Source organism: Lithobates pipiens, unplaced genomic scaffold, assembly GCF_037356315.1.
Source record: "Lithobates pipiens isolate NorthernLeopardFrog02 unplaced genomic scaffold, aLitPip1_a1.2 Scaffold_19, whole genome shotgun sequence".
In the NCBI taxonomy this organism is placed as follows: Eukaryota; Metazoa; Chordata; class Amphibia; order Anura; family Ranidae; genus Lithobates; species Lithobates pipiens.
This window is the reverse complement of record NW_027507764.1, coordinates 578738514-578763628: the sequence shown is the minus strand read 5'-3', so window position 1 is coordinate 578763628 and position 25115 is coordinate 578738514. Positions and strand designations below refer to the sequence as shown.

At 45.7% G+C, this 25115-nt stretch overlaps 1 protein-coding gene across 8 annotated transcripts in view; it reads left to right on the top strand.

The window, feature by feature from the left end:
- Positions 1 to 25115, top strand: part of LOC143997685 (cytochrome P450 2C3-like) — a 145587-nt gene that overhangs the window by 91004 nt on the left and 29468 nt on the right. For 6 of the 8 annotated variants that reach the window (XM_077493442.1, XM_077493441.1, XM_077493440.1 and 3 more), the window contains exons 2-4: positions 9774 to 9957; positions 12964 to 13126; positions 23796 to 23936. In XM_077493442.1, the coding sequence (XP_077349568.1) occupies positions 9778 to 9957; positions 12964 to 13126; positions 23796 to 23936 (484 nt within the window). In that variant the 5' untranslated portion in view covers positions 9774 to 9777. Of the gene's footprint in view, positions 1 to 1801; positions 1852 to 9773; positions 9958 to 12963; positions 13127 to 23795; positions 23937 to 25115 lie in introns of those variants that run through there. The other 2 variants (XM_077493436.1, XM_077493443.1) reach the window with 2 other exon arrangements.

Below are 25115 nucleotides of genomic sequence, written 5' to 3'. Positions count from 1 at the left end.
AGGGTTACCTTAGGTCTCAGGTGCTCCTCTCTGATTAATGCCCTCCTTGCCCGGTCCGTGAGTTTTGGTGTGCGGCCGTCTCTTGGCAGGTTTGCTGTTGTGCCATGTTCTTTCCATTTGGTTATGATAGATTTGATGGTGCTCCTAGGGATCATCAAAGATTTGGATATTTTTTTATAACCTAATCCTGACTTGTACTTCAAACAAGTAAGGGACAATGTTGTTGAGGAGAGTTCCTTGGTCTTCATGGCAGTGTTTGGTTAGTGGTGCCTCTTGCTTAGGTGTTGCAGCCTCTGGGGCCTTTCAAAAAGGTGTGTCTATGTAATGACAGATCATGTGACACTTGGATTGCACACAGGTGGACATCATTTCACTAATTATGTGACTTCTGAAGGTAATTGGTTCCACCAGAGCTTTTTATGGGCTTCATAACAAAGGGGGTGAATACATATGCACATGCCAATTATCAGTCTTTTATTTCTGAGTCTGACATTTTTTTCTATGTATATATTTTTCTAATTTTACTTCCCCAACTTAGACTATTGTATTCTGATCCATTGCATATAATTCAGATTAAAAAAACATTGAACTAAAGGCTGTAATGTAACACAATAGGTGAAAAGCCAAGGGGGGGGGGTGAATACTTTTGCAAGGCACTGTATATCAGAGGGTGCAATTTAACTTTCTTTGTTACTTTTATATTGGGCTGAACCTATTGTGATATAATATAGCAGGGCAAGACCTAGAGTGCACACGGACCAAAAAGCATTGCTCCACTACTACCGCATTCAGTGGTGTCTGGTGGCAATTTGTTTTTGGGAGGGGGGGTGGCAAACGGTGCATTACAGCCGCCTCCTATCAGGTTGGACGGTCAGTGCACTTACCCCATCCATGGTGGGCAATTACGGGCGGCTTCCCCTGCATTCCTTTGGTAGGCATCATGAGCAGCTTCTCCTTCCCCTGCTCGGTGGCTTCTGTCTCCTCCCTTCTCCTCGACAGCCAAAACCACTTCTTTATTGGCATAGAGGAGATTGTGTGAGAACAGTGAATATTCATTGAGAATAGAACATGAAATGCCGACAGCACTGGAAATTCTTCTGTAATCTATTATTATAACATGACTCTTAAAATGTGAGACTGACGCGTTTCAGCACTTAGCCTTGTTCACAGCACAGTCACCATAGAAAAACACAACATATAAATAAAAAGAAAAAGCAGACAAATCCCCTGCATAGAGATGTTTGAAATGTTTTGATACATTAGAGAGTCCCTTGTCTGATGGATAAGATGATCCATGGTAATGTTCTCCTATCCGTGTTCTTAATGGTCTTTTGGTGCACCCTACACATTGTAGATTGCAGGAAGTGCACTCTACTGAATAGACCACGTTATTAGTACCACAATTAATGTAATCACGGATTGTGAGCTCTTTGCCCGTGGAGCACGATCTAATTAAAACATTTTTGTTCTTTTTAAACTGTGGTTTCTTATACTGATCTGTTTACTTTTTCTTTTCTTTCTCAGTGATTCATGTTACAATATGTCTTGCCTGTTATCACTTCCTGAGAAACATGCACCTGCAGTGGTGTTCTCGCTTACCTTCAATTACTGACATCATCTAATTAGTGGGAGTGACATGCATTATCCTTTTATTTTTTGCACTTTTTATATGTTGTATTTTTCTATGGTGACACTGCTGTGACAAAGCTAAGTGACGAAACGCGTCAGTGATCAAATTTTTATGAAAGAATAAGATTACAGAAGAATTTCCAGAGTTGCCGGCATTTCGTTTTTTATTCTCAAGTATCTCCGTTGGATGGAAGGAGGACATCCCAAGCCTGAGCACCTGGAGTAAGTGTGTCGGTCTTCTCTTTTCTCTCACTAGAGGCTTCACAGTCAGAGCAGTGCTTCTCTTTCATTCAGTGAATATTAATTGGCTGGTCTTACGCACCTGAGTGTGCTCCAGAGCACATTCACCCTATTTTGAAGCATATGGCTCTAATTGGTGGTTCAAAAAAACACCCACCCCCGCATTGGAATCCATGTGCCCAGCGTCCTGAAAGGAGCCGGATGCATGGATGGGGAGCCCCCTGTGCGCCGTTAATGGACGGGCCGCCCCTGATGGCATTGCTCCTAACACTTATATTCTCATTCTTCTTTCCATTTATTGTAGCACTTACCCCCGAAGGAGCTGCTGGTTTTTGTTGGGCCTGTACTCTGATTTCACACCCCCAGTAATTTGGCTCAGTCGCCTTGACACAGCTGTGATACAGTATGGTGTGAAGGTAATTACAGAGAATGACCCCACATGTACAATATAACAATAGTGTACCTTTACCTGTACCTGGGTCTTCACTTCTTCACCTGTGAGAGAAGGAACAACACCTCACACCAATTGTAATTAACCAGAATGTATTTTTACTGGAACTGGTAGAAAAACAATTACATTAACTGCACTGTCATACAAACTTAGTGCTACAGCACATTAGATATTCACAACAGTTTTCTTACATATAAATAACTCTTGGATGCACAGGCGTGCCAAAGGGGGCCAATGCCCAGAGGAACAATGCCTTACTCTGGACACCTTTCCCACCTCCAGCACACCGTAATAAACACAAAATTGCAAAACCAGCAATACTGTACAACACACTAGCTAGGGAGCTCCCCCTTACTTTGTAAGACAGTTCTCTCTATTTGAAATGAATGCAAGGCCTTGCAATGAAGATGTAGTCTTTATTCTTCTGTCTTCTGCTAGCTATTGTGTTGAAATGATTTTAACCCAAAAAGGGTTTAGTAACAAGAAAAGTGCAGAATGAGCATTGAAACTACTATGGTGATAGAGCACACCTGTAACTACCTCTGGCGTAGTCGTCTCTGATCCACCAGCGTCAGTTCTCAGTTAAGTATAGGCTTGAGGCCTGCTAAACTCCAGTGCGCAACCACCACTATGGGACTACCAGTCCCAGCAACACCATGAAATGAGTCTAAGTGTGTAAAGTGCATTTTAGATTGTGGGCGGCTGCCCTCTCACTGGCTCCAGGCCTGGAAGAATAGGAACCCTTCGCTCCGGCTGTATGGATCCTGCTTTAAGCCAGCGTCGTCACGCTGCTTCTCTTCCACAAGATGACCCAGACTCTCAGATGGCTCCGTCAGGCGTCTCTGATCCCTCTCAAACCGGCCACACCACTGCTTCGTGACCCGGATATCAAGCAGAGCCGTTGGTTGTTTTCGCTCCTCAAAGGCTTTGAGGCTGTGCTCTCCGGAAGGCCCCCTCACAGGTCCTTACTGGCAGGCCACGCGTCCCGAAGAGAGCGAAAAATGGCTGTGTGTGTCTTTTTATACCTACCCAGCATGCAATTCCACTCCTGAGTGTCCATGGGTAGGTCACTTTGCATTGTGGGTAGGTAGGTCACTTGTGAATGTAAACAAACTGTCACTTCCTGTAACATCTCCAATGTCCTTATAATAGAAAATAACTTAAGTCCATTTCCATTATAAACCACTAGATGGTGGTATACACCAAATTATAGTACTACTCATAAATTAACATTGCGTTATATTTGTAGGCAAATATATCAGCGCTACATATAGTTCCCTGGATTTATCAAATTAAATCTATATGTCAGTGTGGATGACCAGCCTGAGTGATAAGAGCTATGCAGCCAGCTGCAGGTTTGATGGATTGATATACAGGGCTACTGTTAGAAATCACAGGGTCCCATAAAGCCTATTTAGCAGGCCCCCTCCCCTTGCTGAAAGTGACATAGTTATTAGTCCCTTTCTCTGTAGCCTCAGCTGCACAGAAGATTAAATAGGAGGCTTTCTACTCACTCACAAACTTAAGTATAGTTAACACAGTTCACTATGTTTCAGTGGTGAATGGACACAGGATTGGTTGGTACCGATCACGTACTATGTTCAGTCAGAAAAGGAAGGGACCAATAAATGCCATATTTACCGGCCCCTTTCCCCACTCTCCAGCCTGAAACATTCCCCTGTGTGCCCATAGCAGCTGCCGATGCGAGAAGAGGGGATGGAAGCCGGAAAGTGCTGTGCAGAAAATGTGCACAGGGGCCTGGGCAGCAGATGGTAGGTGCACATGTGCTAGGACCAATCCCCCTGCAGTGCAGCTGGAGGATGTAAGAAGAGGAAAAGCTGGCAGTGCTGCAGGGGGAGGCAGAAAAGGATTGGTGTTTGTAATAAGACAACACAGCCAGTCCTCATGCTCAGCAGCTGCCCAGTCCCCCCCCCCCTTTTGAACTTATGGGGCCCGATCCCAGTACAGGAGGGCTGACTGGACAGCCTTATCAGTGGCCCTGCTGATAGGAGAAAATGGATACATCAGTTGCAGGCAGAAAATAATAGAAATAGCAAGAAATGTCAATCTAAACTTCTCTTACTGAACTGCCTTATTCCCCACATCTTTACCTCTAATGTAAAGCTGTTGCCTAGGTTTTTAAACATTTAAGTATCTACATATTATCAAATGGCAAATTAGTTTTTTTTTAATAAACCTCACAACTTCTGCAGTTGCGAACATTGCCAGTAGTTACTCAGCCTCATCAGAGTCCTCCTTGCATCAAAATACCCATCAGAGTCCCCCCTTACATCATAGGAGCCCTTTCTTAAATCAGTGTCCCCATAGGAGCCCTTACTTAATTTGGTGTCCCATAGGAGCCCTTACTTAATTTAGTGTCACCATAGGAGCCCTTACTTAATTTAGTGTCCCCATAGGAGCCCTTACTTAAATCAGTGTCCCCATAGGAGCCCTTACATCAGTGTTCCCATACAAGCCCTTACATCAGTGCCCTCATATGAGCTGTTTACTTAAATCGGGTTGTCCCCATACGAGCCCTTATTTAAATCAGTGTCCCCATCAGAGTCCGTCCTTAAATCAGTGTCCCCATCAGATATGGAATACAACTTTTCGAATTCAAAAACTCTTCAAATCAATTTGAATACGCATAAACAGAAAAAATTCCGAAAACAAATTTAACTGAATTTATGTAAATAATGAAACAAAACTATTTTTTCATTCTGCAGATGACCTAGCTAGACCCTGCCTCAGTTTTCCCCCTCCCCACAGTGATTTCACAGCCTAGCTTCACTTTGAAGGATTGACTTGGCAACCAGTTCACACTACCCCCCCCCCCCCCCCCCAATTATTAGCCCAGCTCCCTCTTCCACTAACTTATCTACTTAGTTCCCCCCCCCCCACCCCCCCCGCCCCAGCAAAGCACACCCTACTTTCCTGCCAGCATGTAATCCACAGTTATGTTACTTTCACACTGAGGTATTGGGGGTGATGGCGGTATAGCACTTCGGCGGCGCTGCCCATTGATTTCAACAATAAAATAGAAAGAATGTAACCATCTTCCGAAATTCGAATTTCAATAGAATACATTTGAATATAATAGGATATACAAAAAAATAGAATAAAATTAAACAAAAAGAATACAATTAAAAGAGAGAATATAACCATTTCCCAAAATGCAAATAGAATCAATTTGAATTTAAATAGAATAGAAAAGAATATATTAGAATAAGAAGATGGATATAGTCATTCTATTGTGGTGTTTTTTTTTCTATACTATTATTCCTTATCTGTTCTTCTCTATTCTCTCTATTCAAATTCGAATTGATTCTATTTGAATTTTGGAAAATGGTTATAATTCTATTCTTTACTATGCTATTCAAATTTCAGAAGATGGCTATGATCTTTCTAATGAATGCTATTCTTTTTTCTATTCTATTTTCAATCCTATTTTGTTCTCTTCTACTCTATTGTATTATATTCTTTTATTTTCTATTTTATTCTCTTTGGAAATTGGAAAACAACTTTTCGAATTTAAAAACTTTTCAAATCAATTTGAATACGCCAAAAAAAAAATTTCCGATAACAAATTTAACTGAATTTATGTAAATAACTAAACAAGACAATTTTTTTCATTCTGCAGATCCTAGCTAGACCCTGCCTGAGTTCCCCCCTCCCCGCAGTGATTTCACAGCCTAGCTTCACTTTGAAGGATTGACTTGGCAACCAGTTCACCCTACCCCCCCCCCCCCCAAATTATTAGCCCAGCTCCCTCTTCCACTAACTTATCCATCACCCCCAATACCTCAGTGTGAAAGTAACCTAACTGTGGATTACATGCTGGCATGAAAGTAGGGTGTGCTTTGCTGGGAGGGGAAACTAAGTAGATAAGTTAATGGAAGCCAGTTCCTTAGAGGTCGGCAACTTCTTACGTGGAATAAAATGACACATCTTTGAGAACCGGTCAACCACCATAAGGATAACTGTGTTTCCCTTGGGTAACTCCACCATGAAATCCATAGACAGGTGGGTCCAGGGCCTCTCTCCATTGAATATGGGTTGCAGGAGGCCCACTGGATGATGTCATGGAGTCTTTCTCTGAGCACACACAGAACAGGCAGTTACATCAGCATGTAGATTAGGCCACCAGAATTGTTGGGAAATCACCCAAAAGAGTTGATTCTTCCCAGGGTGGCAAGCAGCCTTGGGAGAATGGCAAGTCTGGATCACGGCAGTACGGAAACTCTCTGGGACAAAGCAACGGTCACAAGGTTTCTCAGGAGTAGCATGGACCTGATCAGAAAGAATTTTGTCACCCAAAGGAGAAGTGAGACTGTTGCGAACCATAGCCAGAATACGATCAGGAGGAATCACAGGACCTGGAACTGACTCCAACTTGGAAGTGGAGGAAAATCGTTGGGACAAGGCGTCAGCCCTTACATTCTTGGTACCGGGTAAGAATGAGACAATGTAATTGAAACGGGGCAAGAAAAGAGCCCATCGCGCCCTTCTGGGAGAAAGGAGTTTAACCTCAGACAAGAATGTGAGATTCTTTTGGTCAATAAGAATGAAAACTAGCACAGTGATTCCTTCTAGGAGATGTCTCCATTCTTTCAAAGCTAAAATTATTGCCAACTGCTCTGTCACCAATCTCGTAATTACACTCCGCAGGTGACAATTTCTTGGAAAAGTAGCCACAAGGATGCATAGCGCTCTGAGGTAGGACATTGAGACAGAAGGGAGCCAAAACACCAGTCTAAGAAACATCAACCTCAAGGATAAAAGGTAACGTAGGATCAGGATGTGCCAACACAGGAGCAGAAGCAAAGGCATCCTTGAGACTCTCAAAGGCCTTAATGGACTCTGGAGACCAACTCTGTGGGTTACCGTCCTTTCTGGTCATATCAGTCAAGGGCTTGACCAGAGACGAGAAGTTACGAATAAACTTCCGATAATAGTTGGCAAAGGAACTGGAAATACTGCAGTGGATATAATCGAGATGATAAAACACCACAAATAACTGCAACAAATCTCGGAGGACATCGTTAATAAATTCCTGGAAAACTGCCGGGGCATTACAATCGCCAAAAGGCATTACGAGGTACTTCACAATCTGTTCTGACATTAAACAAATCAATCTCAAATCAAGCTTCATGAAAACCGTTGCTCCCTTGAGACGGATAAATCAACGGAATCAGATGGGCATTCTTAATCGTGAAACAATTGAGACCCCATAATCAATACAAAGTCTCAGTTCACCACTCTTCTTCTTCACAAAGAAGAAACCAGCACCAGCAGGAGACTAGGATTTGCGGATGAAACCTCAAAGTGCATATGCAACATACTCCTCTATGGCCTTATCCTCCAAGGCCGACAAAGGGTAAACCCGGCCACGAGGGGGTATGGTAAGGTGAAGGCAAACTCCTCTGGATTGGATGGCTTAAGTAGGCAGGACCGACGAGCAGGATATCAACAGATGAGTAACTGTGGAGAGATAGGAGCTGGCAATTAGCTGACAGCTGAGCAGCCAACTCAGAGAAGGAGCCCAGGCCTGACGCCCAGCCCTGACACCCAGCAATGACTTCGCAGCTCAGTCCTGTCTACTTCTCCCTCCCAGCAATGACTCAGCCTCCCCTGTTTAGCCTCACCACCTCACCACCTCCCTGCATGTAGTGATCAGCAGCCAACCCGACAGGAGCCACAGTGATCTCCTGAGCTCTGCCTCCCCATTCTCGCAGTGATTGGAGAAGGGGGGGGTCCAGGGTTTCCAACCGCCAGTAAATTTACTGACACTTACAACTGTCAGTACATATCAGGGGCTGATAATTTCATGCTGTGTTGACTTTTTAAGTGTAAATCAAGCAAATTACTTTGTTCTAGGTATTGTCAGCATTTTCCATATCATGTTTATACTGTTTAACCACTTCAATACCGGGCCCTTACACCCCCTTCTCGCCCAAACCAATTTTCAGCTTTCAGCACTGTCGCTGTTTAAATGACAATTGCGCGGTCATGCTACACTGTACCCAAACAGAATTTTTATCATTTTGTTGTCAAAAATAGAGCTTTCTTTTGGTGGTATTTGATCACCTCCACGTTTTTTTTTTTTTTTTTTTTTTTTTTTTTAGTTTTCACTAAACAAATAGAAAGACCTAAAATTTTGAAAAATAAAAAGTTTATTTTGTTTCTGTTAATTTTTTTTGTAAATAAGTATGTTTTCTCCGTCACTGATGGGCACTGATAAGGCGGCACAGATGAGGTAGCACCAATGGGGAGGCACTGACGATGGGCACTGATAGGCAGCACTGACGGATGGCACTGATGGGCATTGATAGGTGGCACTGGTGGGCACTGATAGGTGACACTGGTAATGAAATGCTGCACTAATGGGTACTTATGGGTGGCACTGATAGGCGGCACTGCTGGGCACTAATAGGTGGCACTGATGGGCACTGATATGCAGCACTGATGGCATTGATAGGCATCACTGATGACACTGGCAAGATTTGGGATGGGCACTGATTGGCAGGTGACTGGGCACTGATTGGCATTTCCCTGGTGGTTTGGGTGGCATACCTAGTGGTCCAGTGTGGTGGCATCCCTGGTGGTCCTTGTGGCATCCTGGTGGTCCTGGGTGGGCATCCGAGGGGGGGGGGGGCGTGCTAATAAACAATCAGCGCATCCGTTCAAGGCTCTTTACTGAGATCGGTGTAGCGGTGTGTCAGTCTGACATACCGCACCACCGATCGCTGTGATGTGCACCCCCACGGGCGAGCGAGAGGGTCGTTCTGGAGGGCCGTCATATGACGTCCCCCCCCCCCAGAACAAGAGCCACGCCATCCAGCTGCCATTTGATGGGCGACGGGCAGGAAACAGTTAAATAGTCACTGTGTTAGTTTTCAATAGGAGTTCTGTCATTTCTCAGGTTGCCAGTAACAAAATGTGCTCCGCCAGTACATTTTCCATGTTTTGTTAGTAAAAAATTCTGCGGGAGGATGGGGGGGGGGGGGGGGGTCGTCAGAGATAACAGACTCTGCAGGAGCCTGGAAGGGTTGGAGGGGGGCAGAAAGGAGCTTCAGATTCCCAACACACACACACACACCAACACAGTGTGTGTATTTATTGAGAAGCAATGACACTGCTGCTGTGACTGGCTCCACAGTGGCAAGTATGCTAAGGGAGCTCCCCCTGCCCAAATGGCCTGTCCGGGTTTCAGGCAGTCTGAAAACTGGGCAGATAATTCAGAACCCGGTCTGTCCAGGTGAATCCCGTGCAGATGGCCATCCTGGGCCCTGAAGGAATAATGTGACACAAATAATTATTACATTTAACTGACTCTCAATCACAGTTGTGTCTCAGTTGGACAGTGTGAAGAGATGAATGTGGACTGGAAGGTGAAAGGACTATTCCCCCCCCCCCCTCATAGTTCATGTCTGTATCTGTCTATCTCTTTCAGGAAGATGGAATTCTCCACAATCCTCGCTGTGTTGGTCACCATCCTCATCACTTTCCACCTAGTCCTCTCATGGTGGAGACAGCAGAGAAGGTACAGGTCACTTCCCCCTGGACCCACCCCGCTGCCTTTCTTGGGCACCCCGAAGTATATAAATCAGCTTACGGCCGATAGAAACTACACCTTGGTAAGTGAGCTCTGTAGATTGTTGGGCAGAGCATACTGGGCAATAAATGTCAACTTTCTTGGGGGGGAATGTCAAGTGGGGATGTGCTGTCCAGTTCAGATATTTATAGTTGACCCATTTCCTGTTCTTTCTTTCAATTGGTGACATTTCCCCCTACTTATAAAAGAGAGCAGGCAGTTTAAGTGGTGTGGAGTAGAGAGTAGAAGGAGAAAACCAGGCGTGTGAGGGGTTGTCCTCTTTAACCACTTTAACCACTTCAGCCACGGAAAGGTTATACCCACTTCATGACCAGGCCATTTGTCACTGCATGACTTTGACAATTGCGCGGTCGTGCAACGTTGTATCAAAATAAAATTGATGTCCTTTTTTTTCCCACAAATGGAGCTTTCTTTTGGTGGTATTTGGTCACCTCTGCAGTTTTTTTTATTTTTTGCGCTATAAAGAAAAAATAAATAATTTTGTTTTTACGTTCTGCTATACAACCTACCCAGTACAAAAATGTTAAAAATCGAATTTCTTCATCAATTTAGACCAATATGTATTCTGCTACATATCTTTGGTGAACAAAATCCCAATAAGTGTATATTGATTGGTTGCGCAAAAGTTATAGCGCCCACAACCTATGGGATTAATTTAGGGACTTTATTTTTATTTTTTTACTAGTAATGCCTGCGATCATCGATTTTTAGCGGAACTGCGACATTGCGGCAGACAAATCTGGCACTAAGTGACACTTTTTGGGGGATCAGTGACACTATAACAGTGATCGGTGCTAATGAAAAATGCACTGTCACTGTATAAAGGACAATGGTAGGGAAGGATTTAAATCAGGGGCGGACAAAGGGATAACTGTGTCCCTAGGGGGTACTTGCTAACACTGTGGGGGATGGTCTGCCTGGGAAAATGCAGCGATCAGTGTTCCTACTTAGCATCTCCCTGTTTTCCCCTAACAGAATGGTGATCTGCCTTGTTTACAGATCGCCATTCTGCTTCTCTGGGGAACAATTACGGGTGCATGCTGATTGGCCAGCGGGGAAGTCAATTAGCGGGTCTGGCAAAACACGATGTCCGTTAGACCCGCTGATTGGCTCCTCCACTGGCAAATCAGTGCACGCAGCCCACAGAGGCCACTGCACAGCGTGATGTACAGGTATGTCGCTTCACACAGTTGGGACGCCTTGCAGTAAAGGTGCAGAAGGCGGTCAAGGAGTGCTTAATTAGACTGAGGATAAAAAAACTTCCTTGTAGATTTCATAGAAATATGGCATCTTTGGCCATTCTCCCCCTGGAGGTCTTCAAGAATTCTCAGATGGAATTAGAAACAAAGAAGACAATGATCTAAGAGAGAACACAATACTATTTTTAGATATTCCTTATAATATAGAAGATCCCCTTTTGAGTTCAGGTCCACTTTAAGCTTCTGTAATGATCTGCTCATGGCTGTGCTTGGGTCACAGATTGCACATGTCTAGAATATGAAAAACATTTTGAGTTGCTGGAATTCGTCATTACTATCTATAGACAGTGCAAAACTTCCACTTTGTAGCCTGGACACCTGACTGACCCTCATTAACCAACTATAAAAGGAAGTCAGTACTTCCACTTGTGACGGGAGTCACGTTGGGTGGGGGGCCCGTGGCCACGATGGTGTCACAACCACGCATGCATGCAGGAGTCACAGCCGCATCACAGAGCTCTGAAGGGACGGTATGGGTGAGACTTGCAATTTCAAAATGTAGTGAAAATGAGCAAAAAAAAAAATCAGATCTTATTTATGAAGATGTGAGACTGCTGGGAACATTGTGATGAATATGTATTCTGGCCTTTATAAAATGATGTTCACAAAGTTATTTATAACTCCCCTATGTGAGGATATTTGTATTTTGACATAAAATTCTAAACTTTACAAATTCTTTACATCATGCTGATATGACGCCTTATAAGCAGAGTTGATCCAGAATTTTAGGTGGTAGATTTCCAAATCCAAACTCAACTTTCATTGTTAATTTCACCTATACACATTTCCAAAAGGCTTCCAGTAGCTACTTCTATTGTTGCCTGAGTCACCATCGCTTGACTGTGTGTGCCACCAGGTCCCACCAATTTGTTTTAGTATCCCTTTTAGAATTTTTAAAGGAACTAACTCATTTAGCCCTCTGGTCTCATCATTAGGCAGGGCTTCCAGGAGCGTTTGTGGCTTAATCCCCTCCTCTCTTGGCTTGTCTTTCCGTTTTTGGAACGGTTGCCAAAAGAAGAGAGAGTGCCTACTTTTGGTACAAAAAAAATAGCATGTGAGTATTCAAGTATTGGGTTTTAATGTATCATGTCATTTGTATATATGTAATTTTTGTAATATTCATTGCTTGTTGTGTGCTTACAGACAGTGGCTTCCCTGAAGAAGAAATTATTAATACACATTTTTCGAAACGCGTAGGAAAGAGCTGCCTGTTTTGCTGGATAGAGTCTACGCATGTAGTAATATTCTATGCCATATACATATGTCAAGCACCACACTGTTATTTTATGGATCATTGTGGTTTTGTAATATTGTTTGATAGTTGTAATAAAAATGTATATATATTTTTTCATATACATTTTAGTATATATTCTCTTTTTTCTATATTGCCTTAAAAATCCCAATAAATTTGAGGTGTTATTTAATTATATGGGCTTCCAGGAGCTTCCCAAACCCATCCTGTACAATCCTTTTGTTGCTCTGTAACACACACTTTTTGAAACCTGATTTGAATTCCCATTGACTTGCATACATGGAAAATTTGAACTTCAAAGGTTCTTGAGTTTTTTTTTCTAAGGCTCTTGGCAGAACTATAACTGAACTTCTCATACATTTGCTTATCTCTACTTACAAGATCCATCATTTTAGGTTGCCTAAAAAAAACCATGAAGATCTTTTTGTCCCAGTTTTTTCAGGTTCCTTCACTTACAACAGCAGAAAAATTCCTGTCGGTGAACTTTGACTTTCCACTTTTCTCTTACCTTTTACAGCTCAGCCAAAAATATGGCTCAATGTTCACTATCTGGAAGTTGACAGAGCCAGTGGTGGTCCTCTGTGGTTATGAGGTGGTAAAGGATGCCCTGCTGAACCATGCTGAGGAGTTTAGTGCTCGCCCATTTATCCCCACACTACACATCCCCAGCGAAGGATATGGTAAGGTTGTCAGTACAGTTGAGTAACCAATATCAACAATGATCTTTTTTGCTATCTAGGGGGAGAACTTTCCATTGAATACAAATGTAAGGAGAATTGACCATCACACTAAAGTGCTGTGAATTTTCGATATAGAAATTAATAGCAGTTGTTCCCTGAGCCTGGAAATTTAGTTTAAGAGTTTCCCCCATGCTAAAAAGGCTGGGAAAGGCTGGATTATAGGATTTTGAACAGCTCAAGGTCGGCTTGAAACAAGTCACTTCTAAAAAAGAACTGTCCAGTCATTTGTGCTGATTACGTATGGAAGTACTATTCATAAAACATAATCATTTTTTTATTTTTTATTGCAAATCTGTTTATTGAGTTTTAAAACATTTAACAGAGGAGGGACGTGTTCGAGAGGAGCTCCGCTGGCACCTCTCGCAATCCGGGTCCATCCTCCCTCAGGATCCACTTTGGGAGCCCGCTGGTCCACCCATCTCCCTTGCGGGATACCTCTCCTTCGGGCGGTGGCAGTATTTGGCCGGTCTCGGCATCATACACCGGCCCGCGGCCGCGATCTGCACCACAGGCCGGGCGCCGCCATCTTGCGGCCTACTCAGTCCCCGCGGCCGCCGGACAGCGGAATCCGGGCCGCCCCTCGGCCATCCCGGCACCATCTAGCACCGCTCGACCCTCGGGGCCCCCCGCTGAAGGACGGGTGCCGAGCCTGAAGACACAGGAGCAGCAATCAGCTCAGAGGTTAGTGAGCTGTATTCCGGCGGCCATCTTGCTACACCCAGGATCTCCTGTCTGGCTCCCCTACAGCACCAGTATTACTGCCCCCAGGGGAAAGGACATATTACCCCGCCACAGCGGGGATTGGGCTCCCCTGGAGGGTCCTCTACCTGCCCCACGGCCACCTCCACACTTTAGGTCTGAGGCTTTGGCCCAGCCGGCGGCCATCTTGGCCCACCCAAGCCCTTCAACTGCACTCAAAGGCTTTCGTTCACCCTTTTACCTACCTGATTTATGCCTTAAACATCTCTACTAGGTCGCCTGCGCGGCTCTCCAAGATGGTGGATGTTTAATCCGTGAGTTCCGGTCCCGTCCCGCGATCCGCGGCCCCTGTAACGCTAACGCTAGCACAAGATTGATCCAGGGGCAAGCCTCCGACCCTCCTCATCCCTCCCAGGCACTTCATGGGAAAAATCGGGGATCAGCGATCGGCGTATCGTCCCCCGCAGCCCTCCTCCAATATGGATCGCTTTCTAACTAGGCCCTCATCCCCGGCCCCGATCACGCAGGGGGATCCGAAGGACTATGTCAGTGCGCTTATGGCGGAGGATTCCTCGCAGCGGTCACCCCGACAGCCCCCGCCTTCCCCCCCTCCGCAGGCCCTTACACCGGAACTGATGGATCTCAAGCTCCAGGCCCTGGCGCAGCAAGTTACCAGGGACATAGCCCAGGAGATGGGGAGGATCTCCAGAGAACTTAGGGGGGAAATAGATGCCCTAGGGGAACGCACGGCGACCCTGGAAACTAAATTTGACGAGACTCTGCAGTATGTGCAGGCCCTTGAAGAGGAAAACGCTACTCTTAAAAATTCTGTCTCCCAGCTACAACTCCAACAGGAGGATCTTGAGAACAGAGAACGACGCCAAAACCTCAGGATCCGCGGTGTCTCTGAGAAGGTAGCTGACAATAACATCAGGCCGTATCTTCTAGGCCTCTTCAACACTCTGGCCCCGGACATAGTGGACATCGACTGGCGCCTGGACAGGGCCCACAGGTCCCTGGCTCCTAAACCCCCTGCGGGGGCCAGGCCCCGGGATATAGTGGTGCGTTTCCACTTCTATGAGAGCAAGGAGGCACTGACCAAGGCTACACGCAACAGGTCCAGCATCGAGTACAAGGGGGATAAGATTCAACTGTTTAGTGACCTTTCTCCCATCACATTGGCCAAGCGTCGCTCTCTTAGACCCATCACATCCCACCTTCAGGAGCTCAAGGTCCCTTATTACTGGGGCTTTCCCTTCCGTTTGAGTGTCACCATGGAGGGGGTCCAGCACACCCTGCGGGACCCCCAGGAGGGGGAGGCTTTCCTCAAGAAGCTGGGCCTTCCCCCGCTCCCTGCAGAGTTTGACCAAGCTCCTCCGACTACCCCAAGGCACAGCTCTCTTCCTCCCAGGATCTGGACCCCGGTGAGAGGAAGAGGATCAAGGGCCTACTCCACACCCCTACGCTCTCAACGCTCCAGACCCCCCACCTGAAGACCTGTCGGGGTCCCCTCGGGATTTGCCCACTTCATTCCTTTTTTTTTCTTTTTGTTGCCTCACATGGGGGGTTGCGACCTTCTTGATGGTCTCTCCCCCCCCCATGGAGTGAGGTATGTCTACAGTTGGCTTTCGGCCCTGCGCGGTTCCACCGCTAGTTCAGAGATCCCAGTTGGGCTGTTTTTTCTACGGTTCTGTTTTCTACTTCAGTTTATGTTTGCTTCCCTCGGCTACTGACTTTGTTACGGAGGACATGAGGAGCCCTTACTACGCCACCGACCTCTCTGGATCGTCGGGGCGGGACGTCACGGACCCCCTTCCATGTTGGGAACTGCCATGCTCCCCGCCAAGTCCTTGGGCTGCGGCCAAGGACCCCTGAGGGGTTTGACTCTCTCAGGTTTTTTTTTGCTGATTTTTCTTGTTTTTTTTAGGCCGTCCTGGCCTTATGGTTGCTCCGCATCACTATGTTTAGTGGCCCCCTTTTTGGGCCTGCACACGTACCCCCTTTTTTGGGGACTGATATGTGTTTTCCTTTTTTCATATTATTGCTCTGCTGTCTTCTTGGTGTTTTGGTTTTTATTTTTAATTTTTAATTTTTAATTCTTATTTTTTGTTCTTTATTTTTTTTCCATTTATTTCTCTGATTTTATTGCTTTTATTGGGGTTTTTCCTCTGATCCATTTGCCGATAACTGTTATGTGCATTTTATGTCTATATATGTCTTTGGGTGTTTCTTTCCATGTTGCAACTAACTCTACTGTAAGCAATATCTGTTTTAATTATAATGTGCTGATAGGCGGGTTGGGGCCCCTCCCTGGCCCCCTTTTGAGCCGTGTTGTGTCTGGGCCTCCGCCCTTTGACCTGCATGTTCACTGGCCTGACAGCCCCGACGCGACATGGCTTTGAAACTGGTCTCCTATAACGTAAAGGGCCTGAATTCCGTCAGGAAGCGATGGCTGGCCTTGAGGGAGTTTAGGGCCTCCGGCGCGGATGTGATATTAGTCCAGGAGACGCACTTCCGGGCCGGAGGCTCCTTTAGATTCGCATCTAAACATTTTCCGGTGTCCTATGTGGCATCGGACCCCTCGGGGAAGGCTGGAGTAGCAATTTTAATAAAAAACTCATGTCCTTTCCAGGTTAGGTCCTCTCAAGTGGATCCTCATGGTCGTTATATTATTTTGCAGGGATCCTATCTCTCTAATCCTATGACGATCATGAACGTCTACGCCCCCAACTCAGGCCAGGTGAAATTTCTCACAGATGCCTTGGCACGTCTGCATAAGCTTTCTACTCCCTTTACAGTTCTAGGGGGGGACTTTAATGCTGTGCTCTCTCCCGCCCGGGACAGACGATCTCTATTTAATCTCACTCCTCCCCCGGCCTCTCACACCCTGGCTACCTCCTTTAGGAAACTTATTCGTACACACCACTTGTTCGACGCTTGGCGGCTGAAACATCCCTCGGGTAGGCAATACTCCTTTTACTCCCCTCCTCACAAGATGTTCTCTCGATTGGATTATTTTTTTATTACGGCCCCTTTGATATCTCACACAGTGTCCTCTGACCTGGGTGCGATAACCTGGTCGGACCATGCCCCCTTGACTCTAGATTTATGCCTATCTGCTGCTTTCCCCAAGAAATGTCACTGGAGACTCAACGAGTCCCTGCTCAAGCACCCTGAAACCAATGCTAAACTCGAGGCGGCCCTGACTGAATATTTTCTCCTGAACAAGGGCTCAGTGCCCAGCCCATCCACCCTCTGGGAGGCCCACAAGGCCTTCTTCCGGGGGCAATGTATTGCTCTCGGTTCTCGAAGGAAAAAAGATGCAGCTCTCTTGAAAACTTCTTTGCTCCTAGAACTTCACAGAGCAGAAAGGGCTCTGTTGCGCTCCCCCACGGTGGATCGGCTGCGCACGGTCACGGGCCTGCGGAACCGTATTAAATCCCTAGACATGTCTCACGTAGACAAATCAATCCTGTGGGCTAAACAGAAGTTCTATGAGTACTCGAATAAGCCACACAGGATGTTGGTTTCTAGACTTAACCCTAGGCCTTATCATGCCTTCCCGGACCACATCAAACTCCCTGACGGGTCCCCCACTTTCTGCCCCCAGACAATGACCCAGGTGTTTGGCGACTTCTATAACAAACTCTATAATTGCCTAACCCCCGCACAACATCCAACTTTTGATTTGGCTGCTTTTGAGGAGTTCATGTCGGGCCTGAAGCTCCCTCAGTTGTCAGATTCGGATCTGCATATACTAAACGCACCCGTTACAGAGGATGAGGTGGATAACACTGTTAAGGCTCTCCCCTCCCACAAAGCCCCAGGTCCGGATGGCCTCCCATACTCCTATTACAAACATTTCCTCCCCATCCTGTCGCCTCATCTAGTGACCCTGTATAACTCGCTGCTTCTTGGTAAGTCACCTCACCAACATTTTCTTCACTCCTTCATCACGGTCATTCCTAAGCAGGACAAGGACCCGACCCTACCAGACAACTACAGACCTATAGCCCTTTTAAATTCAGACTACAAACTATTTACAAAAATCCTTGCAAACCGTTTGTCCCAATTCCTGACGAAGCTCATAGACAGAGACCAGGTGGGCTTCGTTCCAACCAGGCATGCAGGTGACAACACCCGGCGAACTATAGACCTAATTGACATGCTGAACAGAGTTCGTCGCCCCGCCCTGATTCTCAGTCTGGACGCCCAAAAGGCGTTTGACCGGTTAAGCTGGCCCTACATGTTCGCGACCCTCACTAGATTTGGCTTGCGGGGACCCTTTCTCTCCGCGCTACAATCCCTATACTCCAACCCCTCTTCCCAGGTCCGATTAGTGTCCTTTACCTCCCACTCATTCCCTATGACAAACGGGACGAGACAGGGTTGCCCTCTCTCCCCGCTCCTCTTTATACTCTGCCTAGAGCCCCTGGCAGAGGCTATCAGATCTCACCCTGATATCAAGGGGGTGCCCATGCGGCAAAGGGAGTATAAATTATCTTTATTTGCGGATGACGTTCTCCTTACTCTAACCAGTCCCCACATTTCCCTCCCTTCCCTGGATGCCCTACTCACTCAATTTAGTTCCCTGTCGGGCTATAAGGTCAACACGGCAAAGACGGAGGCCCTCCCCCTCCATGTTCCCCCGGAGGAACTCCTGCGTCTACAAAATACATTCCCCTACCGATGGTGCACAACGTCCCTCAAATATCTTGGGGTTCAGCTAACGAATTCCTACTCCGCCCTTTACCCGACCAATTACATCCCTCTGTTTAAGTCTATCAACAGTATGTTATCTCGATGGACCTCCCTTCCCCTGTCCTGGATAGGCCGAATTAATGTCCTGAAAATGTCCATCATGCCAAAACTGTTATACTATTTTGAAACCTTGCCTGTCCCCATCCCGATGTCACAGATTAAGTTGCTTAAGAGCTGGTTCTTGAAATTTATTTGGAATGGCAGGGCCCATAGAGTGGCTAGTTTGGTGGTTTTTGCCCCCAAAGATCAGGGGGGCATGGGTGCACCGGACGTCTACAAATACTATCTGGCATCTCATTTGCGCCCGATAGTGTCTTGGTCTTGCCTGAGACCTCCGAATCGCTGGACGGAGATTGAGATGGGTTCCCTATATCCGACCCATCCCTGCTCCTTGGCGTGGTCGCCGGGGACAATGGGGGACCCCGGGCTTCTGGATCTATGCCTGGGTCCCATGTTGTTCACGCTTAGACTGTGGCGTTCCTGCTCTTCCAAATTTGCATTGTCATCACCCTGTTCCCCCCTCTCTAATGTGCTGTTTAATCCTTTAATTCCTGACAGTCTATCGCATGTTCGTATGTTTCCCTGGGCTAGAGAGGGATTGTTCCAACTCCGCCACTTCGTTCACCCTGTCACGCGTAAACTTAAGCCCTTTTCGGCCCTCCAAACCGACAGTCAACTCCCTAACCACATGCGGTATTCATACCTCCAGATAACTCACTACTTTTCAACTCTTTCCCCCTCTCTCTCCCTCTCCACACCGATGCCTTTTGAGCTGCTCTGCTCCCAGGGCCCCTACCAAGCAAAGCTTATCTCTAGTATTTACCATATACTCCAGCAGAGGTCCTCTCTCACTGCCCTATCCCACTCCTACATGGGCAAGTGGACGCAGCTCCTTAATCAACAAATCACTCTCCCACAATGGTCCAGAATTTGGTCCTCCACCTCTAAAATTTCCAGATGTGTGGCACAGAGAGAGACAGCATATAAAGTCCTACTGTTCTGGTATAGGACCCCCGAGGTTATTCATCGGTATGACGCCTCTCTTTCTCCCATGTGCTGGAGGTGTGGGAGGACCAAGGGCACGCATTATCATATCTTTTGGCAATGCGCTTTAATTACTCCTTTCTGGTCCATGGTATCTCACATGCTCCAGCAAATTTTTGACACCCCCATTCCATTGGATCCTGTCCACCTTCTCCTAGGCCTTCCCTTCCCGGAGTTGGGGAAGGCAGCTAATAAATTAGCTTCCTATGTGCTGCTTGCTGCTAAAAGAGCTATCCCCTCTAATTGGTTGTCTACTCAGCCCCCAACCCAGACTCAGCTGATACAAACCGTCGGGGACATACGCAGGATGGAGCATTTGACGGCTATGGTGGAGGATGGGATTGACCGGTTTGGCGTGATCTGGGCCCCATGGGATGCCTCGATTTTTGGGCTCCCACGGGAGCCCTTGGTACCCCTAGCCACCCGGTTGGTGCCCGTCCCCTAGTGTTCCCTGACCTTCTGGCTCCCTGATGTTTTGTATTGTGTCGGTACTTCAAGTCTGTTTCTGCTGGCCCAAAGGCCATTTGAAGCTTACCTTACCTCCTGAGGAAATTTATAGTGTTATGTAACCCTCTTATGTCAGATATTAGTTACGTTATTGAAGCACCTGCTCAAGACCCCAACCTCTGCTTTACGATATGTGTTGTCTCTCAGCCTTTTTATTTTCATAAGGTTTTACGTAAAACTTTTCTGTTGTTTATTTCCTTTCTGCATTTTATTTTGCTTTGTTTTCTTTTAGTTATCTATTTTTATCCTTCCATTGCTACTGTATATCTGTAGTCACCATGAGGTTATATCAGTCTCTCCAATAAGGTATGCACCAGATTTTCTTTGAATATTGTCAGTTCTGTATCTTTTCATTTTCTGTAAAAAAATTCTCTCAATAAAAATTACAATTTAAAAAAAAAAAACATTTAACAGAAAAACATGCACTTGTCATGACGAGTGTTAGTTGGTACGTACAGAATTATGATATAAGGCAGTTACATGAAACATGGCAGGGAACTTAAGGCATCACGGTGGTCGCAGCAGGCTGGCTCCATGGGTAGGAGGACAGTGTGGAGCTAAAACATGCATCTCAGAAATATATGTTACATTCACAATTGCAGATTCCTATTCATTAGCAGAAGATAATAGGTTAAGTGGGGTGCGAGTCTGAGGCTGTGGAGGAATCTGCCAGCCATTTGGACCAAACCTTGTCATATTTTTACAGGCAACCCCTATTAACATAACAATCTTTGTAAAGAAGCAGGTTGTTGTTGACCAACTGTTTCCACAGGGAGATAGGAGGAGGAGTAGGCTTACGCCAGCTGAGGCGTATGGCTTTGCGGGCGTAAATTTTCCTTGCACATTTTCCTACTAACACACATTTACCTATTTTCTCTATCCCACATTTTATTTTGCTCCATTTATTATTTTTTCATCACTCAGCACACGCTTTCACACTCACCACATTGTACCCATATACATCTTTTATTTATTATTTTTACTTTTCATATTTCACTTTTCATTATTCTTTATCTTTTACCTTTTTCTTCACATATCACCACTCCTTCCACAGTCTCTCCATCTTTTCAGCTTTATTTTCATTTAAAAAAAAATATTTATTATATTAAATTTAATATATTTTTATTCTTTTCACATTTGATACGTATTTTTATTCTCATTCCTGTTTTCACTTTAATTCAAATATCTTATTCCTTTGTACACGCAGCACTATCTTCTATTATTATACACTAATGCCTCGTACACACGATCAAACAATCCGGTGGAAAAGACAATCCGCCCGTGTGTAGGCTCCTGAGCCGTACCAGGCCGCATGCCCTCAACATGGGGGGGTTCCTTGGGGAAAGGGGGCCGCGCGCCCCCCCCCCCCCACCCCAAAGCACCTTGTCCCCATGTTGATGAGAACAAGAGCCTCTTCTCAACAACCCTGGCCGTTGGTTGTCAGGGTCTGCGGGCGGAGGGCTTATCGGAATCCATGAGCCCCCTTTAATAAGGGGGGCCCCCGGATACCGGCCCCCCACCCTATGGGAATGAGTATGGGGTACCCCTACCTATTCACCTGTGAAAAAAAGTAAAAAAAAAAACACAACACACAAGGATTAAAATAGTTTATTGCACAGCTCCGGGGGTCTTCTTCCGTCTTCGGAGTCTCCTCCTCTATCTTCTGCTAGTTCTTTTACTAGCGGAGGAGCCCGGCTTTCTTCTTCGCCGCCGCCGCCCTCTTCTTCCGACTTCGAGGGTCTTGTCCACCTCTTCGGTTCTTTTTGTTGGGCCAACGCGCCTTCTTCTAGCTCTTTTACAAGCGGTGGCCTGGTCTTCTGTCGCCGCCTTCTGTTCTTCTCTTCTGGAGATGTTATCTCGTCACTGTCTCCGATCACAATGGCAGGGACGTGGCGTGCGGCGACTTATATAGGGACATCACTGGATTATTTCCCTGCCCATTATGATGTCACAGTCCCAGAGGATGTAACTATACACTTAATATACTACAAAGCACTTGTATAAGAAATACCTGGAAAAAAGGGGTTACTAAAGTGACAGTGGGTCACAGTAGAGTTAATATTCCAAAAATAAAAACTTTATTGAATGGTTAAATATCAATCATGTAGAAGTACTAAAAAACATCTAACTCTGAGCAATATAGAGTCCCTCTGATCAAACACAGCACATACAAATAAGGTGCATGTAGACAAACATAAAACATAAAGACACATAACTACTGTGGCAAAGCATTGCCCTGCCAGGGTCTAGAAAGAGGTTGTGACCAAGAATTCTCAACCAGGTGGGTTGAGGGGCTCCAGGGAGCCTGTGACAGGAAGAGGAAACTGGCTTTTCAGTTTCCTCAGCTTTTTTCTAAAGTCAGTTTTGGGTCCTGGAGCCTGGAGATGTTGAAGTGATCCGGGTTGGAAGAAATCTTGGGTCTAGGTATTCGGAACAACCAGCAGACGATCAGGTGTGTGCTGGGCTTTTAATAATGGCCTGACCATGATTTTAGTCATTTAGCCCTTTTCATTTTGCGCTTTTCAGTTTCTGAACGGCCGTTCGTCAACCAGACATGTTGTGGAGTCGGAGTAGATAACGTGTTATTTATTATTGGCCTTAGAGTTATTGCTACTGCAAGTCCAGTCCAGGAACAGGAGGAGGATTTCTTGGACCAAAAATTGGTTGCTTTATTAATCGTGACCAATTATGTCATATGCCTTTGCTGCGGGAGCTCCAGGAGAATAATCCGGATGATTTTTGGAATTATCTCCATATGACGGACCCCTTCTTTCACCAACTCTTGGTGTTGGTGACCCCCTATATTAAGAAACTGGACACATGCATGAGGCTTTTATTTTATTTTTTGGTTGAATTTTTATTTGGTATATTTTCTATATTTATGGATGCATAGAATGCACTTTTTGGTTAAGTTTTATATTGGCAGATAGCATGTCCTAATTTTTAATGCACAATAAAAAAATGGTGGAGAATAATACTTGGCTATGTGTTTTACTTCAAATGATAGTTTGGAGGTATGCAGTTACATTTAAAAAAAATACAATGTAAAATTGACAAGGGACACCAACATAGTTGTATCTTTGATCTTAAAAACTACGGGATAATGGTGTTGTGCTAACTTGCACCAAAAAAAAAGAGGACAGGGGCCCGGGGGCAACAAAAAAAAATATGGATAGGAGCAGAAGTGTAACTAGAACATTCAGGGCCCTGGTGCAAGAAACCATTATGTTCTCCCCTGACTTCTGCTCCTGGGGTCCTTCCCACTAATCCTGGGACCATTTATTCCTATTGCAGGTCCCTTCATTAAGGATCAGATGTGGGACCCTTTTACATGTTCTGCAGTGGGGCCCCCCAAGGTGGGGGTGGGGGGAAGTGAGAAGTATACAGGGGGACAGCAGTGGGCAGTTTACAGTGTGGAAGAGGGGGCCGTGGGCCAATATACAGTATAACGTGGTAAATCAACCACACAATATTCAAGATTAGGGGCAGGCCACGGAGAGGTTGCTCTTTGGAGCCCCACGTTCTATAGTTGCTCATCTACACAGTTTATGGTTTGCGTGTTCATTCTAACCAAATCACTGATCATTTTCTTCCTCAGATATTAATGGCCCCCGATGGCGTCCTCTTCGGCGCTTCGCCATCTCCTCCCTGAGGAACTTTGGGATGGGAAAGAAGACCATGGAATCCCGCGTGTTGCAGGAAGCAAACTATATGATCCAGGAGATGGCCGAGACAGAAGGTGGGAAGAAATAATTTAATTTGTTATTTTTTTTATGCAAAATAAATTCAGTTGTTAGGATCTAGATCTGAACCTGGGATCCCTGCAGTGTCTGAATGTGTCTCTTGCTGTGCCACCTGAAATACTGGAACATGCCCGGTCTGGTCCCAAGGACATTCTTGCTTTATACCTTGTCTCAAACTCTTTGCTCCTCCCATGAACTTCCTGATTTAAGGCACTTGTAAAGGCATTTTTTTTTATCATACTTACCTGCTCTGTGCATAGGGCAGCCCCAATCCTCCTCTTCTTGGGTCCCATGCTGGTACTCCTGGTCCCTCTCTCCTGCTGAATGCCACCACAGTAAGCTGCTTGCTGTGGGGGCACTCATGCATGCTCGCTCCTAAGCTGCCTCTGTTTTTCTAAGATGCACAGTGTGACTCAGCCCCACCCTCACTCCCTCCTAATTGGCTGTGATTGACAGCAGCGGAAGTCAATGGCTCCCACTGTTGTGCCTCAGAAAATGAGGATGGAGAGACCTGGGAGAGCTTATGCTCTCTTGCACATCACTGGATCTGGCTCATATGAGTATAAGGGGGAGGGGGGGAGGGAAAGCTGCACACTAAAGGGTTTTCACCTTCATGCTCTGAATGCATGAAGGTAAAAAAACCTTCAGCCTTTACAACCACTTTAAACCATGTTGTTGCATTTTCTGCTTGCCAGATTATTGTTCTCTCCAGCTGATATCTTGCTCCTTGTGTTTCTGCAGCTGTCCTTATCTTCACTTCCACTTGTTACTGACCCTTAGCTTGTTCATTGACTATGCTTCTGCCTAATCCCATCCCAGCTAGCTATTAATCGTTACTGACCTTTTAGCTTGTTCATGTTCATTTAGCTTGAGTAAAGGTACTATTTAGTCTTTGCAGATAACACCAAGCTATATGGTGGAATAACGTCCTTACAGGATGTCTCCAACTTACAAGCTGACCTCAATGTTCTGTCTAGTTTGGCAACTGTGTGGTAAATGAGGTTTAATGTTGATAAATGTACTTGGGGGCTAAGAATATGCATGCATCTTACATACTAGGGGAAGTACAACTGGAGGATCCATAGTGGAGAAGGATCTGGGGGTTTTGGTAGATCATAAGCTCAATAATACCATGCAATGTCAAGCTGCAGTATCCTTTCTTGTATTAAGAGGTA